This window comes from Mytilus californianus, unplaced genomic scaffold (assembly GCF_021869535.1).
Source record: "Mytilus californianus isolate M0D057914Y unplaced genomic scaffold, xbMytCali1.0.p SCAF_2, whole genome shotgun sequence".
NCBI lineage: Eukaryota > Metazoa > Mollusca > Bivalvia > Mytilida > Mytilidae > Mytilus > Mytilus californianus.
Window position 1 is genome coordinate 71,820,574 of NW_026262668.1, and position 20,789 is coordinate 71,841,362.

Below are 20,789 nucleotides of genomic sequence, written 5' to 3' on the forward strand. Positions count from 1 at the left end.
TGTTAAACATTTTTTTTGTGTGATGAAAATTATACATTTAAAACAAGAACTTGTACGTGTGTCCATTGGACACCCTGTCTTGCTCCGAGTCAAAACCTCAATTTGGCATATATTTATGAAATTATAATAAACATGTGTACTAAGTTTCTCATGTAAGGGGCGGGATAAAATAATTCTACAACATAAAATATCATGAACTTTTCTACAAATGAATTACTCACCTTGGCATTAGATGCAGTTTTATGTGTCTTTGTGGGAGTTGTTTCTTTACTTTCACTCTGGAATACATTTTAAGATCAAATAAGCATTAAAAAATAAATGAAAAATCTATTTCAATGCTATTAAAGAGAATCATTCCACCTTAAATATGAAAACTGCTGAAATTGAAATGAAGCCTTTTGACATTTTATGCAATAATCAAGACCTCTGTTTAAACTGTTAACTCCAATATAAATTGTTAAACTTCTTGTCTTGATGAGCACAGCACAAGTTAACAGTCATATTTTGACTGACTTAAACCTTTTTCTGTTGATTTCATTTGGCACAGTACCATTTTCATAGTTGTTACTCTGATTTTACAGGAGTCTTTTATCTTGCAAAATATTAATGGTCTGAAAATTTTTCTATAAAGTTGAATAATGGGATAAATCAAACATAAGCAAAAGTTTCAGCAGCTCAATTGTAAAAGAAATTATTTATAGAGTGTCATAAGAATGTTTCCATGTTGAAGTCAAACCCTCTTTATACTTGTGCAGCTGATATCTAGGAAATTGTGTCCACCTCTCTAATTTTCTAAAGGACCAAAGTTTTTGCATAAGCACAGTGTGAGTATACAATTTTTTTTTTTATCACAAGCAATTTGCAAAAAATCTTTTTTTATAAAATAACATTATTGAAAGATTATGTTTACTGCTTGCTATATTACAAGAATTGTAATCCCAAACATTTTGCAATAACTATAACTGATATATTTTGGCTTGGTTCACATTCATCAGAGGATGTCAGACTCTTATTAGTAATATCTTACATTTAATTTTGAATCATTATCGTCCTCTTCCCAAAGGTCTTCGTCCTCTGCTTCTTTTACAACCATGTTGGGACATCTATAAAAAAAATATATATTTTTTAAACCTCTCAGCCTTTGAGGCCAAAATAGATACGTTTTTAGGATTTCGCAACAGACCCTAATTTTGAGCTCCAACCCTGTTTTTTAAAAAAATTCTATAAAATATTTTCCCCAACATATCAGTTGTTGTAAACCTTGGAACTTATTTGATCAAAATATGAGATATAATTCATTAAAAACATTTTAATTGTTGTCATTATGTTCCATGAACGATTTCATATGACAAACCTCTGACAGGTAAAGTAATATGTACAACACTGCAACTGGATTCAGTGAAGACACAATATTTCCAGATTTTCTGGCTTGTAACCAAAATATATCTGACTGACTATAAAGGAGAACTGTTAATAGCACACATATTCCCTTCTGATAAGCACAAAAAAAATTATCCCTTCTCCCTGATATACAGTATCTGATAGAAAAATAATAATATCATGAGAACTTCACAGAGTTTTATTTTATCTTCACTGATAGTTAATTTACATAAACTGTTGAAACAGAGATATGTCTCGCCTGTATGTAATTTAATAGAAAAATTCAAAAGTTGAAATTGAAATAGCAATACTTTGAAATACAAATTATACAAAATATTCAAAGTAAATAAACCATAGCTGAAGGTATAGGGTCAAATAGTTTCTGTGGAAATAAGATATGCCAATACTAATACAACTGCATACCAAATATCATTGACTTTCATAAGTGATCGCCTTAAACTGACCTAATCACAAACTTTAACATGTAAACTAGGTAAAATTTTCAAAGTCAATAGAAGATAACTGAGGTGGCAGGGTCAAATAATCTCCATGGGATTGAGATGTGCTTATGCTCATACAACTGCAAACCAAACATCATTAACTTACTCTAAGTGGTTTCCCTTAAACTGACCTAATCACAAACGTTAACAATTGTTGACATCGCTGCTGGAAACAGCATATGTAAGTTTTGTTTTTCTTACTCTGTCAAGGCAAGACAAAAATTAAGTTACGTGTCCTTAATGCCTCTTTTTTCCAACTTCATTCCCTTTTTCTGAAATCTACTTGTTAAATTTCACCATGTTTAACCTACCTCCTGTTTACACACGCTTGTTTTGCCCTGCCAGTTCCACCAAATTTCACCATGTCTTTACAAGCATTACATTTACCACAATCTGGTTGCTGACAAGTCTAGTTATTTAAGCAGAAACATATCGTTATTTTTCAAAAATATGATATCCAACAAATCAAAGACGTTTCCCAAACCCACTCCTAAGAAAGTTTTATATACTGTAAATTCAGAAATTATTAATTAAATTAAATTATTGCGATTTCAGGAAATGCTGCAGACAAATAATGCTATCAAATTTAAAATGTGACTTTTTATTTTTGCAACCCTATCGTTGCAATTTTCACAATAATAAAAACATTGCAAACATTTCTGGAAATACAGTATACACTTTATATAGTCCTTACCACAGAAAGAACTAATATACATGTATAATATAAATAAAATAGTGTTACATTGTATATCTCCAAATAAAAGCATGGCCAGTACCTTATATTATATCCAGATGATGAATGCATTTAAAACAAAACATGTCGACAGGACACAAATCCATCCTCCTGCAGCCTAATTAGTGAACTTTTATTTCAGTGATTTAATTCAAAGATGAGGTATTCGAGGAACATACACCATTTGTACACTGGCAACATTGTGTTCATGGATTTAAAATTGGGCTAATATGACCAAACAAAGATATTCATTATTTATTGTTGATAGATAAATAGAGCAAGATGATGGCTTACTGGAAGAATTTTGTATAAATATAATTTCCAAACAAAATTTTAAGAGCAAGAATTGTATTTCTGACTCAATTAAATTGATAACCAGAAATAATATTCATCCTTAAATCCGCAAAGAGTCTGCCAACCAGAAAAGCAAATTTGATCTGTAAGTTATCATTATACACCAATGCACCAAAAAAGTCAGCTCCAGATTGCAGGCTTTGTTGGCATGACACGGGTTATGTTCTTCTCATATATTTTATGATGGTATAATACTAAACCCCTAACAGGAGGGATTGTGCCTGATATTCATATGATGAAGACATAATCTTTCAATCATTTTAATTGAGGTCTGGAGCTGGCATGTCAGTAACTGCTAGTAGTCTGTTGTTATTTATGTATTAATATGTCATTTTGTTTAATTTTCTTTTGTTTTCTATTCGGACATCGGACTCGGACTTCTCTTAAACTGAGTTTTACTGTGCGTACAGTTGTGCGTTTGTTTTTTCTACATTGGCTAGAGGTATAGGGGGAGATGTTGAGATCTCAAAAAAACATGTTTAACCCCACCACATTTTTGCACCTGTCCCAAGTCAGGAGCCTCTGGCCTTTGTTAGTCTTGTATCATTTTTAATTTAAGTTTCTTGTGTATAATTCGGAGTTTAGTATGACGTCCATTATCACTGAACTAGTATACATATTTGTTTAGGGGCCAGCTGAAGGACGCCTCAGGGTGCGGGAGTTTCTCACTGCATTGAAGACCCATTGGTGGCCTTCGGCTGTTGTCTGCTCTATGGTCGGGTTGTTGTCTCTTTGACACATTCCCCATTTCCATTCTCAATTTTATTTATAAACAAGAATGTGTCTATAGTACACGGATGCCCCACTCGCACTATTATTTTCTATGTTCAGTGGACCGTGAAATTGGGGTCAAAACTCTAATTTGGCATTAAAATTAGAAAGATCATATCATAGGGAACATGTGTACTAAGTTTCAAGTTGATTGGACTTCAACTTCATCAAAAACTACCTTGACCATAAACTTTAACCTGAAAAACTTTATCTGAAAAACTTTAACCTGAAGCGGGACAGACGGACGGACGGACAAACGGATGCACAGACCAAAAAACATAATGCCCCTAGGTGGGGCATAAAAAAAAAACATCAGAAAAGTAAATTTTCCAAGAAATTTTGAAGTCCAAGGGCAGTAATTCCAGTAATAGTGTGTCATCATGAACAGAATGCATTCCAAAAATAAGTACAAAATACAATGTTCAGGTAATTTATTAAGTCTAAGGGGCAATTTTTTTTTTTGCAAAGACGTTCAACCAAGACCAAAAGCCAACTTGATTTGCAAATCATTATACAGTAATGTACAAAAAATTAGATCAATATCTGCAGGCATTATGAAATAAGTCTAGGCATCATTTTGATTTCAAAAGGACAGAAGGAAAGAATGATGGACATCAATCAATGCTATGGATACTTAAGTGGTGGGGACAAAGAAATGGAAAAAAAAGATAACCTATCACAATATGAATGTGTGTCAAGGTCTTAAAGTAAAAGAAACTTAATGAATTGAATTAGCAATTCCCTATCAACTTTATTTACCTCACATATACCACATCTTCTACGCTTTGTGCCGTGTCCTGATTTTTCATCCAGCTGACCTTTAAACATACTGTCAAATATCTGGGTCACCAAAGGAGTTGTAGCTGCCATGGTGAAAGCAGGTTTCTTATCTTTAACCTTTGTTTTTCTTAACTCTTTTCTCATTTGTCTCCTGAAATATGAATAATTGGTTTTCATGGAAGAATTGTTTTATATTTTGACATTCCAGGGCCTTTTTATAACTTCCTATACAGTATAGTTTTGCTCGTTGTTGGTTCTAGTTGCTTACATCCATGTTTTTTGGTCTCTGGTGGATATTTGTCTCACTAGCAATCATACCACATCTCTTTATTCTTATATTAATGTAAATTTTACCATATAAATCTAAGTCCTTTAATCAGTGGGGAATAACTGTATGCAGTATCAGCAAAACACCAGAGTGGTTGTGTGCTTGATTTGTATGCAGATTGTAGTGGGTTCAATCTAAGGCTAGGTTAAACAAGACTTTAAATGTCAATCTTATACAAAGCATTGAACTTTAATATTTCATTACCATGGTATTGTCATTCTAGACATTAAACAGCCATTAACCAATTAGAATCAACTTATGGAATCTTTGTACAACTAATCTGTTTTTTATGTTGTGTTTACTAATGCGTGTTTCATGTTTATTCCACAGAGGTCACTTGTGCCACTGATGATATCCTTTATGCTGTAAAATGAAATACCTGCTCGTATTGACACATCCTTACAACGTTATCTCTGTATACAAATGACACTTGTTTAGACAGGTTTTTTTGTCTTGAAAACCAAAATCACAAACTATCATCCCCATAATTTCATAAATTAAACCAGTTTTCCTTGTTTTATTCACATGTTTAAATCAATGATAAATTGAAAATATATTGTCAAATTGCATTGTTAAACTTTAGTAACAATTTGTATGTTTTCTGTGCAAAAATTATCTCTACTCGATCATTGTCAATGCAAAAATAAATGTACTGAAACAAACTGATATTTACTCAGACCTGATGCATTACCTAAAGCTTTGCTAAATAATATTACCTTTTACCAAGAGTAACACCAGCTAGTTTAATTAAAGCTCTCATACAAGGTGTGGCAATTAAGAGATCTTCATCATCTTCAGCTGCTTCATCATAACTCTGTACCTAGAAAAGAAATTATATAATTGATAGTAGATAAAACCAAAGATTTTTATTACCATACATTTTTTAAATGTGTCCAGATATCTGGTCATAAATTGTTTATTATTATTTAGAAACTTTTCTATTTAAAAGGATGTCGTAAATTTTGGAAAACTTCATATTTTTTTTTCAGAAGTTGGCTCCAAATTTTCCTATATATGACTTTCTTCTGAAATCATTTGCAAGATATAAAAAATGCCTAACTTTTGACATCAATGATAAATGTGTTGCATTTGTAGGTTTTGGAAAAAAGTAGACTTTTTATTCTTCATTTGTGAATATTTGTTGTTAAATAAAATAGAAAATTAATGACAGCTTGCTTTTTGTACATAATTTTTCTGGAAGTCTGTACACAGCATGGGTACTTGAATTCTTGTTAAGCATTTTGAATGTAATATAATGAGAACTAACAGCTTTTATGAAGTTAACTAAAACAATGCATACTTTTTTGAATGACTTCTGATCTGTTGAAACTAGTATGGAAATTCATATTTTAAGATGGTGTGAACTAGGGCACATTATGCAGAAATAGAGATTATGCATTATGGCATAGATTTATTCTGTCTGTATTGATCATCTCCAATGTATTGTTCATTACTCACACATGTGTACCTGATTATATACAAAGTAATGGCTGTTTCATTTTGCAAATGAAATTTTGTCTTTGAAATCTTAAATTTAAGAATTTTATCATCGATGAAAGAATATTGACAGCAGCTAAAAATTTTCAAATGCTTGATCAAAACTGTTCAACTGTTTGTCTTAGGTTATAAAACCTGCTGTGCTTATGAAACAACACACAAATGTACAATATAAAAATCAGCTTACAATTGCTCGGATGAAATTCAAAAGGGTATATTGCCTGGAAATTATCTTCTTTTAAATTTTATTTTGTACTTCTTTCCGGTAGTCCACAAAATTTCTTAACTTAAATGTAACTATATATCAAGTATAATCTTCTAATCAAAAAGCACCTTCCACAGTTAAAACTTTTAAAACTTTAATCATTTACTGTATATAAATGCTTTTCTCCTAAATACACTTTAATCAACAAACCTGGTCAACAACAAATTGTGAATGTCTGAGCAAAGAATCTTCTGTCAAGCTATTTAATCCTTGTGGTGGGACAGTTATCTGAATGAAAAAATCCAATACATCAATATATACAGTTAAAATTTTTAAAAATTCTCAACTAATGGCAGTCTTCATGCTAAACCATAGGCCCATCAGCCAAGGCTTCTGAAATTACTATCAGGCTTATAGAATCTATACAAAATTTTTCAATAGTGAGCCCTGTGACTGCAAAAGTGTATCGTGAAGACTGAACTAAAGAAGAACTCTGAAGAGCTCTTTCTATTTGACAAAGTATCAACTAATGTAGTATTCTCTAATTGGAGTTTCATGTCAGGTTACCCAGTTGAAACCATTTCACTCTATCTTTTCAAAAACAAGTTTTTCGTACAGTTTAGAAATCAGAAATGATATTCATCTATCTTGATTGTTTGCAACTGAAATAAGATACAAACTAAAAGCGAGAATGCTATTAAAATTTTTTACAGCCTTTTTATTTTAAAGTACCTTACAAAGTAACCTTATATGCTTTAAGAAACCATATCTTAAAGTTTATGGACCAAAGTGAATTAATTCATTAACACCAGACACAAGTCTGATACAGTCATGAAGTCTGAAGGCACATTTTGAATCTATCATTTTTTCAATAACCAAAATAACTTATGAAGTAAAATGTACATGTATGTAAAAACAAGTCTAGAAGACTTTTAATAAGGTTATATCACATAGTTTGAATTATTTTTTAAAGAAATGTAAATTAAAATACACGTTTAACATAACATTAAAATTCTTAATGCATACACATGCAAGACTGAAATATGCTTATTTGAACTTTTCTGGAACACGACTTCACAATTCTTTACATCAACACTGAAACAACAAGTATTTATGACAGATAATGTAACGCTAAAAACTTACTAAAATTAATTACTACGATCACAGATACTAAAGAAAACTTTGCAAGATTTCAATGCAAAACAATTACTTTTTTGAAATATTTTCCCAATCCCTCCAGGTGACTCTGTACTGAAAGCTTTTGAAATGTGATCTGAAATATTTGACCATATATTTATTTGTATTGTTACCTGAATTTTATTCAGTAAATCTTCATATGTTGCTATAGGGTTGCTCTGTAGGAATTCTATCAACACTTTACTCATGTGAATCTTTTCTCTCATGGTATCCATGAATGGTTTATATGCATCACTAGGAGCCATCAGAATATATTCAGCAAAAGCTGAAAATATGAAATAAATTATAAACTGATTGATTAATTGATTGATTGGTATTTTACTTTAAGAGGGAGTTATCACATGCATATTCAGTAAAAGTTCAGTTAACAAAATTCCGAAATGTACCGTAGAAAGGCTTGTATAGTCCGCGGTTTTATTCTCCAAAATTGGACCTTCCAGACGGGGTGCGGACTATAGAGTACAATAAGCATGAAATAAGAGAAAAATTTCAATTTCGCGGTCGAGGTGGTTTGTTTACGTTCCGCCATCTTTGTTATTTCTATTGTAGAGGGCGCTCTTATCATTTTTCAAACTAATAATTTTAACTCATCCATATTAATAAGTTATTTCTATTCAATATCAAATTAATACTGATAAATATAAAAACTAAACCTTTAATTACAAATTTCTCGTTTCTTTTCAATGCATTGGTTGAAATAAACTGGTATCTGCTCGATTGAAACGATACAAACATAGTGAAAAAGACAACCGTAAACCAGCTTAGAATTTGTAAACTACAAAACGAAATCGGTTATTGTTCGTTCCGTTTTGGTGTTTCATACTGACTAATATGGTTTGTATTAGCTTAAGACCCTTCAAACTTTAATGTGATAGATATATTAAAGACTGTTTTACAAAAGGATGGAACTGTTTTACTTTCAAAGTCGTATTATAGTGATATCTGTTATGTACGGATTTCGACTCTCACGGTTAATTTCTTCTTTTACACGTGCTTTTTAAACTTCCTGTTTAAACATACACAAGTTTCTAAATTGTTTTTTAAGTGAATTAAACTTATTTTAACAATCATGAAGCTTTCTAGAATCATTAACAAGCAGTTTCAGCTTCTGTTTGATGATGGAAAACAGGTTTTTCCAAGAAAATACCGCAAACGACCGCACAGGATTTGAAATTACCGGAGTTTCATTAGACCTTTTCTAACAGTTACAAAAAGTTTTTTTACCTAAAATTTCGTGGGGAGAAGGGGGTGCGGACTATGTACCACTGCGAACTATACAAGCCTTTCTACGGTACATCAAAAATGAGCATGACTGAACAACTGTTAAATGATGCTATATGGGCGAGTGCAGTTAAAATCTTTTCCCAAATGAAGACAAAACTGACAAATTGGATTTAGTAAAGTGTAACTTCTATGTCATTTGGTCTCTGGTGGAGAGTTGTCTCATTGGCAATCATACCACATCATCTTATTTTCATATACTGTGGCGTCAATATTATATGTTAGCCATGAATTTATATGTTCAACTAAGTATAAATTTTCTATAGGCTTGTATGCAGACTTTGGCTAAAACCACTAAATAAAATATCCAATTTAATTTTATTCAATCCATGAAAATTGGTCGCCACAAATTTAAATGAATCTACAGTATTGGATTGACAAAGTGGACATCATAAACATTATTCTTAGGTCTTTGGTAATAAATGTTTTTAAGTAAAATTAAAATTTCTATGTAAATATTTTACTTAAATTGTTCATTATCAGTGAAAATATGAAGATGAATTGGTGAAAATATTTCAGCAACAAATACAACATGCATATTTGAACATGTTAATGTGATAGAAATAAATGTTTGTATGAACCTTTCTTTGTTCAAGACAGACCAAGTCCCCCAGATTGTTCATGTGAAAATAGCCTAATAATATAATATTATATACCTGTACTGAATCCTATCAAGGCATTTTCTCCTCCATCAAATCCAGCAGTCCACCATTCATTGATAGGTCCCATGTTTCTGGTAGGGATTCCACCTAAGGCACACAATCAGAAATGAACAAGACTGTTTACACACTGTTCTGGTATGATAAACCTCAATCTTTTAAATTGTTTTGTAACAGAGAGGAAATTTCAATGAACAGATTAAAAAAAATAGGAGGGGAGGTGGAAATCTAAGTGAACACTTTTAATAACCATCAAAAGCAGGTCTTTCTTATAGATTCAGATTTTTTTCTTCATTTTCTTTATTTGAACTGTTTCTATTTGTGTTAAAAAAATTGCATAAATGTTTTTAAAAATTAAACAACAAAAGCTTCGTCTACTATAAAAGATATGAACATACCTTCATTTGCTGGGTTTTCATCATAAATTGGTTTAACATAACCACTGAAATATAATTCTATGTTCTTCTCTATAAGGCCTGTGTCAAATGGACACAGATGTGTATTCTTGTCATAAGCACTACAATAAAATCAACATAAACATGATGAGTTAAGCCCTTTACAATGTCCCAGATTAAAAAAGCGTTGGCGTGTCCTCAAACATGTTTAAACATGTCACACTCTGTACGTGCCTGTATCAAGTGAAGGGCCTGTAATTCAGTGGTTGTCGTTTGTTGCCGTTGATCATATTTGTTTTTCTTAAATTTTGTTTTTTTTTGCATAAATCAGGCTGTTAGTTTTCTCGATTGAATTGTTTAACATTTGTCATTTCAGTTGTTATTTCTGGGCCTTTTATAGCTTGCTATGTGGTATGGCTTTTACTCATTGTTGAAGGCCATGTGGTGACCTATAGTTGCTAACCTTATGTGTCATTTGGTCTCAGATGGAGAGTTGTCTCATTGGCAATCACACCACATCTTCTTATTTTTATATAAATAACAATTCAATACAAGAGTGCATATGCTGAAATGTCTCACCTTTTTAACTGATCATGATTGAATTTATGTTGAAAGTCTTGGAGAAAAAACTTGTACAAGTATTATATAAAATTAACATTATCAATGATACATGTAAATGAGGTCAAGGTCAGATGAAATCTGCCAGACAGACATGTACACCTTGCAATCATTCCATACACCAAATATAGTTGTTCTACCGCTTAAATAATCTGAGATACAAAAACTTAACCTTGATCGCTGATCCATGAAATGAGGTAGATGTCAGGTGAACCCTGTCTGATGGACATGTAGAGCTTGCACAGACCCCATTTGTCAAGCAAGAAGTTGCACACATCATGCTAAGCATTAAAAGTAAATTAATGTTCTCTAATAATTCAATTACATAAGCTGTTGATACAGATATGTTTTCCCTGTGCGTACTTTTGATAATATTGTGTTTAAAGATAAGTCAACAATTTTAAAACTTACTAACTGAAAGTGAAACTCCATTTATCATAATCTACCCACTTTTATAATTTGAAAAGCAGATATACTAAACCTTCTCTACCGCATGTCAATGTTACTTGTAAACTGTTTCCATGTTCATATTACCTGAAATTTGTGATTTTATGCTGAGGTCTTTCATCATAACTATGAATTTCTTCCTCATCTCCAGTAAACACTGATAATCTAGGATCTGTTAATGCAACATACTCTTCTACCTAAACAAAAGACAATATAAACAAAACCTACTGTTTGTTTAATTACTATGGATTCATTTATTTAAGTGGATACCAATTGTCGTGGATTGAAGGAAAATGGTATTTTTGTGGATATTTGATTTCGTGGTTTTTATACAAGCCTATAGTCAATTATTACTTTGTTGAACATTTTAATTCATGGTTTTTCCTGTTTCCATGAAATCAACGAAAATTGGTACCCAACTGATATCAATGAATCCACCGTAGGCATGTAGATTTTATCAAATTTTAGCTAAATGGTCTACTTATCTTTGGATTTTAACATATTTGTCAGTAAATATGATTTAAGGATAATTTTTTAATTTTCAGAGGTCTATGTGGCCGAGTGGTCTAGAAAGTTTATCTTTAGTGATAACTTGCCTGTCAACACTGAAGTGGTGAGTTTGAACCCAGCTTAAGGCAGGTGAATTTGACCCATTTCTTAATTGACTAAGATTGTCAGTTTGACTGCCGAAAGTGGTGGTTCTCTTCTGGTTCTTTGGCTTCTTCCACCAATAAAAACTGGCAGCCATGATATAGCCAAGTTTGCTTAATGGTGTTCATATTTTTTTACCTACTGCATCATCAGTATCTCAAGAGAACATTATCAAGCCAGCATTTGATTGGTTATATTTGTTAACTTACTGCATCATCAGTAACTCCAGGCAACATAACCAAGTTAGCATCAGCTGACTTTTTATTGATTGGTCAAATTGTTTTTCTAACTGCAGGGAATATTACCAAGTCAGCATCAATCATTATCAATTAAATGTTTATCGATTTGTCATATTATTTTACTTACTGCATCATCAGTAGCTCCAGGGAACATTATCAGGTCACCATCAATTAACTGTTTACATTCTCTGCACTTTGCTGGTGGTCCTTTATTCACAACTTCTTTAATCTCCATCTCTGAAGAACTAAAGTCATATAAATTTCAATTGACTTAGCTGTCTATTATTAATGTCAATAATAATTTAAATGTGTCTTATGAGGCCATACATGTATAAAAAGTTACATCTGGTTCTCTGAAAAAAAAATGCTGCTGGCCAGGATTTAAAGAAGGTAATAAAATCCTTGAAAAACAAAATAGTTTCACATACAAACATACATTATGTATGCTGTGTGTTTGTTTATTCCACATTGGCTAGAGGTATAGGGAGGGTTGAGATGTCACAAAACATCTTAACCCCATCGTTTTTTGGCACCTGTCCTAAGTCTGGAACCTCTAGACTTTGTTAGGCTTTTGTGTTTTTTTTTAATTTTGGTGCAATTGTATGTTTTATTATAGACCCATTGTTGGCCTTGGGCTGTTTTCTACTCTTTGACACATTCCCCATTTCCATTTCTATTATCCTTTGGTTTTTATGTTCTATTATAATACTGTGAACCGACACAATTTCACATCAGGAATGTTTCAGTTTTTAAATAACAAGTATTCATGTGAATATTATCATATTTTGTGGGAACTTGCTTTCTGTTTTGCAGAAGTACGAATTGTTTGGAGACTAAGTGCAAAAGAGATCTTTATATCTGAACATATATGATGCAATGATTTCATAGTAGTAGCTGAAAAATTTCTGGAATTTCCTGATTAAAAAAAAGGTTGCTGCCTGGGAAACATTTTTGAATTTTGAAAAATGGTCAGTATTCAGCAATAAATCAAATGTGAGGAAGAGCCCTCAGTTTCTTTTATTCGATATCTTCTCTCCATTTTTTCCATATTCACCCAAAAATCCTGTCTATAAAAATATATTTTCACACACAGAATATCAGATAAACCTTTTATTTTCAGTGTCCATTTCCTCGCTTTTTTCTCCATTTTCTACTTTAGCTTTCTTTGTATCTTTTTCTTCTGCTTCTTCTTGCTTCACTTCTTCATCAGCTGTAGATTTCCTCTTTCCTGGACTGTGAAGATTATCATGTTTTAGTAAGTTAGAAGTAAGTAAGTACTTTATTTGCTATAGACATAAAGCTTATGGAATGGTTAAAAAGAAAAAAATAGCGGATAAAGGTTTTTATTCAAATTGTTTGAATTTAATTAATGAAACTTAACAGATTGGAAAAATGCAATTATATGGAGATATTCTGATTACTTGAAAAGCAGACAGGAAATTTCTAAAGTCTTACATTTAAGTTTAAGGAACAAATTAATAAAATTGTTATTATATTGATCAATACTATATAATGGAAAGTCAACTTGATTGTACCTAGTTTAAAAGTTGAAACTGAAAACTCAGATAATAATCCTTACTCCTTGAGAGGTGTTACTCAAGGTAATCTGATAGTTCCTATGCCAAAAGCTGAGCTGTTGAAGAATTCTTTTACTTATTCTGGATCAGTGCTATGGAATGGACTACCAAACAAAATGCATAAAGCCCAAAACACTTTTACTTTTAAACAAAGTATCAAGAAGTACTTGACACAGTCCTGATAAGATTTTGTTTTCTACAATGTATTATTTTGATTTGTATATTTTTTTATCTTATTTTGATTTGATTTTTTTTTATTTTTACATATCTCTTATCATGTTTATAATAATACATTGAACTACTTGACTGTAAATTAACTATGTGTAAATATTTGTTTTTGATTGTATTGTAATTTGTATGTGAGGACCCAGGGAAGATTAGTTTATTGTGTTTATCCTCTTTAAATAAAGAATTTATTATTATTATTGCTAGTTTCCAAATTTCAATAAAAATACAATTATTCTTTTTGAATACTAGTCGGTATTTATAAGTTTAAGTCATTTTTAATCTATTGTAAATGCCTTTTACAGATGTTATTTAGATTATTCATGTACAGTATAACAAAATAAATTGGTCTTTGGACTAAGGTGTATCTATTTTGATCAGAAATGATGTCAATGCATTTGATTTTCTCTGTATCTGGCAACAAAACTGCTAGACTAAAATTTGTGACACAAATTGCATTCAACTCTTAAATTTTTGCATTTTATCAATTTTATTTTTTCCTTATTTAATTTTGTTCCAAGTCATTATAAGACATTTTTTTTTCGATATGTACATTTGTATCTAACACTACACACAAGATGATTCAGTTGATTCTCTCTTGGTGATGAAACTTTGCAGTGAATGCTAGCCATGCATGGTGATTAAAAGGTGATTCACTCAGAAATCTATCTCTTTTGTATTCTATAAAGAATGTTACTATGTACAGTATGATTCGAGTCTAAATTCTCCCTATAATCAAATATTGAAGGGTAAGTGTATATTGTGTTTAACTATTCACTGGAAAAATACTGTGGATTCATTTATTTTCATGGATTGAGGAAAATTTATTTTTAATATTTAATTTCCTGGTTTTGCAAAAGTCTGCATACAAGCCCATAGAAAATTTGCATTAAAATTTGTGGTTCACCTGTACCCATGAAATCCACTAAAGCTGGTATCCAACGAATAACAATGAATCTACAGTATTATTTTGGGCGACACTTGGGTTTTATTTTAATTTTAACCAAAATATTCTTAAAATTAACATTTTTTTTCCAAAAAATTTGTAAGGGTTCCGCGGAACCCAGTGTCTCGCCTACTTTTTCTGTTAATCGCAGGCTCTACAAAAATGAGGAAGTAAATCAATAAAAATATTGCACTTGATACTATCTTTTGATTGTAAGAAGCTTCAGTCAAAGTTTGGTAAAAATCCAGGATAGTTTATGAATCTAATAAATGTTTAAAAACTTTAACTGCAGACTGAATGTAATTTTATCTGGAAGAAAACAAAATTTCCTTCTAGATACTAGCATTTGATCATAAACAAGCTTCTGTCCAAGTTTGATACAAATCCAAAATAGTATAAGAAAGTTATTAAAATTTTAAAAACATTAACCACAGAGTGAATGTGTTGTTTCCTGGCAGAAAATCTAAGTCCGTTTAAAAGTAAAATACGGAAAAAATAGATTTATTTTTTTACAAAATTTCCTTCTAGATACTAGCTTTTGATCATAAACAAGCTTCTGTCCAAGTTTGGTACAAATCCAAAATAGTATAAGAAAGTTATTAAAATTTTAAAAACTTTAACCACAGAGTGAATGTGTTGTTTCCTGGCAGAAAATCTAAGTCCGTTTAAAAGTAAAATACGGAAAAAATAGATTTATTTTTTTACAAAATTTCCTTCTAGATACTAGCTTATGATCATAAACAAGCTTCTGTCCAAGTTTGGTACAAACCCAGGATAGATTAAGAAAGTTATTAAAATTTTAAAAACTTTAACCACAGAGTGAATGTAATATTTCCCGGCAGAAAAACTAAGTCCATTTATAAGTAAAATACGGAAAAAATGGAATTTTATTTTTACAATATTTACTGCTGGATACTATCTTATGATCATAAACTAGCTTCTGTCCAAGTTTGGTAGAAATCCAGGATAGCTTAAGAAAGTATTAAAATTTCAAAAACTTTAACCACAGAGTGAATATTTGTGGATGCCGCCGCCGACGGAATGTAGGATCGCTATGTCTTGCTTTTTCGACTAAAGTCGAAGGCTCGACAAAAAACTGACAATTTGTAGATTTAATGTCACTTTAATAACAGTCAAATTATGTCATCAAAGCTAGGCTAATTTTTACTATTTTCTAAAAAGCTTTTCTTCTGATGATTAGTAATGGTATTATACAATGTTTCATGTTCCGTGAATATAGTGAATACTTCCAAAAAATTTTCCTTTGTAGGGAATAAATGATAGGTAATCACCCAAATCACCTTATTTCACACTATCACTCAACACCATTACATGTGAAATTTGATTGAATCACCTTGTGTATACTATACTGACCACTTGGCGACATAGTTTGTATTTTAATAACACTCACGTTCTTGAGAACATTGATGATATAGTAGGCTGATTTACATTTGACTTCTTCCCCCTTCTTCCTTTCGACTTCTTACTTGGTGTTTCTGTTGTATTGATAAAATTAACATTCTTAAATACAAATAAAGGCCATTATCATATAGGCATCACCTGTAATTGTTCTGATCTTTACGTTTTGTCTTGACAGGGCCTTTTATAGCTTGTTTATTGTTGAATATAGTTTTTAACCTTTCAATATTTTGTTTGATATAACAAATAACCTATGGGATTTGCAGATTTGTCTGTCAACTCCTGTGCTCTATGTTCCCTAAATGTATGTCTAAAGGCAGTTGAAATCCAGGAGAATTTTGCCAACTTTCAGCAAAATATCTATTTTTGGTCTATTTAAGGTGTAAACGCCAACACTTTTTTAATGTTAATGCATTAACTTGAAACACTTCGAGTCTTGAATTAATGGACTTAATATATAGAACCTTAACATCCCTCTTTTAAAAGCTCTTTTTCAGGCCTTTACCTGGTAATTGTCTTTTCTTTTCTTGAGGTGTTGGAACATTGAAATCAACAGACCAGTGATCTCTACTGCTAATATTTAATAATTTTTCAATTTTTTGAAATGATGACGGCAATGTTTTTGGTGGCAGTGCTTGGATTATGAACCATGGTTCTTGCAAAGTATCATAAAGGGTTTGGAACTTTCTATCTAAATTTTATCTTTAGTAAGTGTTGGATGTCTGTTATCGATTTTTTAGAAATGTGTTTATCATCTGTTATGCAAGATCATTCTCAAAGGGGCTCTCAAATGTATTATTTCCTCAAAGTTTGATAACAATCCCAGCAGGATTTTAAAATTTTTTAAAAGATTTGTTTATGGCTCTACTCTGAATTCATGTTATATTGTCAGTAGAAGCCATGTTGGTCTGTCCACAGAGCTTTTGGATAAACTTATTGTTGTTAACCATATAAGGATGAAGTAGGCCAAGCTTATATGACATTAATTGCAATGAAGAAGATATAATGAATGTCATACCTTCATCTTTTATTTCTTCAACTTCCATAGATTTTTCCTGTAAAACACAAGACGAAAAACCTTTTATGGAAGAAACAAATGTAAATAGTACCACACAGAACAAAGTACAATTACCTGCAAAATACACTTGCGAAAGAAAGGAAATATAAAACAGACGACTATTGGAAACTATTATAGTTTGTTAATATCATAATTCCCCTAACATTAATTGTATTACCTCTTCAATTTCTTGTTTTTCAGTATTATTCTCCTTGGCAACTTCAGATTTCTCCTCTGCTTCAATATCTTCCTCTACCTTGTTTTCATCATTTACTTCTTTTAACTCTTCTTTGTTTTCTATTTTATCATCAACAGATCCATTTTTACCATTTTCTATATCTGCATGGTTACCGTTGTGTTTTGTGATATCGTTAGATCCGTTTTCTTTGACCTCGATATTACTTTTATCTGTGCCATTTTTCACAGAATTGCCATTTGCCAAAATGTTTGATTCAGTGAACTTCTGCAACAACTTTCCTAGTTGCTTAAAATAACCTTTCTGTAAATATATTTGAAAATCAAATTGACTTGAAATTGCATGCAAGTTGTAATTAAACAAAAACATTTTTCAGTTGGTTAATAAAACAAAAACTATTTAGAAATTTTTGTTTATGTTTTTGTGTTGTTATGTTACTGTCTTATTGATATATATGGCACATTGACCTTTATTCACTTTCAAAGATCTGGTTCTTATCACATTGGTTACAAAACAATCATTACTCGTCTCAAACATTTAACTGAACCCATTTACTGTTTTATAGCCTTTCCTTCTATGACAAAAACATTCGTACAACTTATTTTTAACATTATGATAGTGAATAAACCTTAAAAATATTCTTTTAATTCAGGTAGCACTGAAAAATATGTGTATAATCCAATGTAGAAATAATGATTTGAAGTGTTTTTACAATAATAGATATTGATTGTCATTACCTCTGTAACATTTTCATCTTTGAGCTCTATTTCCAGTTCAGTGATATCTCTTTTTACTCCTTCAGGTAAAATGTCATTTAGAACTTTGCATTTCTTTCTCCAGTACCCCTGTTCATAACCAAAAAAAAAACACAAACATTTTTTATCAAGGATGCAGGACTGTCATAACAGCAAAATAGATAAAAAAAAAATCAAAGCAGAAGTGACAACAAATGACATTTCAATTTTCATTACTGCCGACACGTCAGTTTTAAAGGACTAGACTTATTTCACATTGAAGATGATCACAATATGTGAAGCACTTTGGGGTAGAAACTGAGAAACATATAAATGGTCTTTTTTTCCACACACCATCATTCAATGGAACATGCTACCAATAGCCACAGTACAGTCAACCACAGTTGACAGCTTCAGAGCACACCTTACACAAAATGTTCTCTGTCAACTAATTTAATCCAGATGCTAAATTTTGTAAATAATTTTAATCACTTTTGTTTTTTGTATTATCAGATGATTATACATGCCCAAATTGTCAAAATTTATATATTTTTCTTTGGCATTTACAAGATAACTTAAGTTTGGTAAATACCACGCATGCGCAACGACAAGTAATCTTCAGTATCCTGAAGTTTTTTTGTATAACTGAAGAAGAAGAAGAGTTACATTCTATATGAAATTTCACATGACCATGATCTGACATACTCCTTTACCACTTATAAAATTATCATTTAAAAAATTTATTCAATCCCAGTTGAAACCATGACATACAGTACGGGTAGAGACTTAATATTATGGATGTCTTAATCCGTCTAGATGTCAGACTGGCCGGACAGTTGTCTCAGTGTAATTAACACCTGCTGTGATATTAACCTGTACAATATCCGAGTGGAAGGTCGTAAATCAATCTGTACCAGCTTGATTAGAATTAAATTTTACCTGTACAGATATTATAGTATTTATGGAGGATAGATAATAAATGTAAAATATTGTTTTGTATTCAAAGAAAAAAATTACAATAAAAATAAAAATTTAATATCATGAATATGGGATCAACTTTTTTATAACTTGAAAATGAAAGAAAGACGATTTTTAACAATGTACTGTAAAAATGTGTTGCCAATTATAATAATTGTGTTTGTGCCAATAAACTATTTGTATTTGTATTTGTAAACCGTAAATATTTCATTTTATTCAAAATTATAACAACCAGGACTGTTTTCAATCGAAGTTTTAATCAAAATGTTGAGACACCAATCCCGTAAATTATACGAGTTTTCGTTGATGGTTAAAATATTTCCCCCTTTTAACGTCCTGTTCCTTAAAGTTATTAATAGAAACACAATTTTAAGTAATAGGCCAACATATCATATTTATTAAGTATATAAACAAATTGAATATAGGCATTGTGAATAAACTGTTATTTTCCTTTCGATACCACGTTCCCCGTCGGAGCCTCTACATCTATTCATACCTGTCAATCATTTCTCGCAAGTAAAACAATTTGGTCAGCCAGATCATCCGTGCTTTCTATTTTGACATATATTTCCTGTTAATCTCTTTGAAACAATTGTTTTTTTACAATATTTATAACACAGTGATCATTTTTCGATTCCTAGTTTTTATATAAAAAAAACTTTTCATATGCACATCAATATTCTATGATCCAGCATTATTTTAAATTTTGATTGTTAATAAATTTACATATAATGGAAATAACAGATTTGTTGACACTCGTTGTATTATAACAAAGATATTGCCTTTCTATTTCCATGTTTGAAATTTTAATGCAAATCGTGTTTTTTATAAACATATTTTACGAATTGTGTCAATCAATACATGAAGATCAAAGTTTTACACTATTCACGATCAGCCATCTTTACATTTGCGTCGTATTTCTAGCCATTCTCTAAAGCTTGTGCAGTCAGTAAGATTTTGTAAATCGATGTCGGCAGTTTAAATTGTATAATTCCCGAACTTTAAAGGAGGTGTCCGAATAAATTATTTAAATAGGAATCTGGGTGTTGACTAATAAATATAATAAATAAAATAGTTAAAGAAGACTAAAGCTTGTTTTGTTTATAATTACAAGGATTAAATTTTCTATTCTGGTAAATCAATTATTAATGGATCTCGATCAAGAGCCTCAAAACTAACGCACAATACTGCCAATCATTACGTATCAAATTAAATCATGAATGGATTTTCCCACGGTCGGTCAGTAAGGTCACCTTTGTTAACTGTTACGATATTTCCCGCCATATGAAAATCACGTGCATTTGACAAAATTAATCCCAACGCAGACTGAAAATTAAATACAAATGTAGTGTTGTCAAACTAAAACGTATGCAGCAGCACTTTGCACATCATTCAGCTAATCAGTGAGTTTACGTGGAAAATAAATCAGTAAAACAAAAATAACCTTCCAGAAATAAAAAAGAAAATATTTTAAAAACTGTATGCCAACAAATACGAAAAAGATACATAACAAAAACCAGGGAACATAGAAAATAATATTTTGAGGAATATAAACAGCATTTGAAATATAAAAAGCCATAATTAAAAAAATAGGCTATTTTTATTAAAACAAAGTTGTCCCC

General features: G+C 31.0%; 1 protein-coding gene across 1 annotated transcript in view; it reads right to left on the bottom strand.

Moving 5' to 3' along the window:
- The window catches only part of LOC127728028 (DNA (cytosine-5)-methyltransferase PliMCI-like), a 53,826-nt gene that overhangs the window by 30,454 nt on the left and 2,583 nt on the right, over window positions 1-20,789 (bottom strand). Inside the window, exons 3-18 of the mRNA XM_052235184.1 lie at window positions 18,193-18,300; window positions 17,438-17,758; window positions 17,221-17,257; window positions 16,195-16,279; window positions 13,143-13,268; window positions 12,163-12,280; window positions 11,233-11,342; window positions 10,084-10,202; window positions 9,683-9,775; window positions 7,859-8,010; window positions 6,759-6,836; window positions 5,563-5,666; window positions 4,498-4,669; window positions 2,192-2,289; window positions 1,028-1,103; window positions 222-278 (exon numbers count right to left, since the gene is read on the bottom strand). Of these exons, the coding sequence (XP_052091144.1) occupies window positions 222-278; window positions 1,028-1,103; window positions 2,192-2,289; window positions 4,498-4,669; window positions 5,563-5,666; window positions 6,759-6,836; window positions 7,859-8,010; window positions 9,683-9,775; window positions 10,084-10,202; window positions 11,233-11,342; window positions 12,163-12,280; window positions 13,143-13,268; window positions 16,195-16,279; window positions 17,221-17,257; window positions 17,438-17,758; window positions 18,193-18,300 (1,854 nt within the window). The remainder of the gene's footprint in view (window positions 1-221; window positions 279-1,027; window positions 1,104-2,191; window positions 2,290-4,497; window positions 4,670-5,562; window positions 5,667-6,758; window positions 6,837-7,858; window positions 8,011-9,682; window positions 9,776-10,083; window positions 10,203-11,232; window positions 11,343-12,162; window positions 12,281-13,142; window positions 13,269-16,194; window positions 16,280-17,220; window positions 17,258-17,437; window positions 17,759-18,192; window positions 18,301-20,789) is intronic.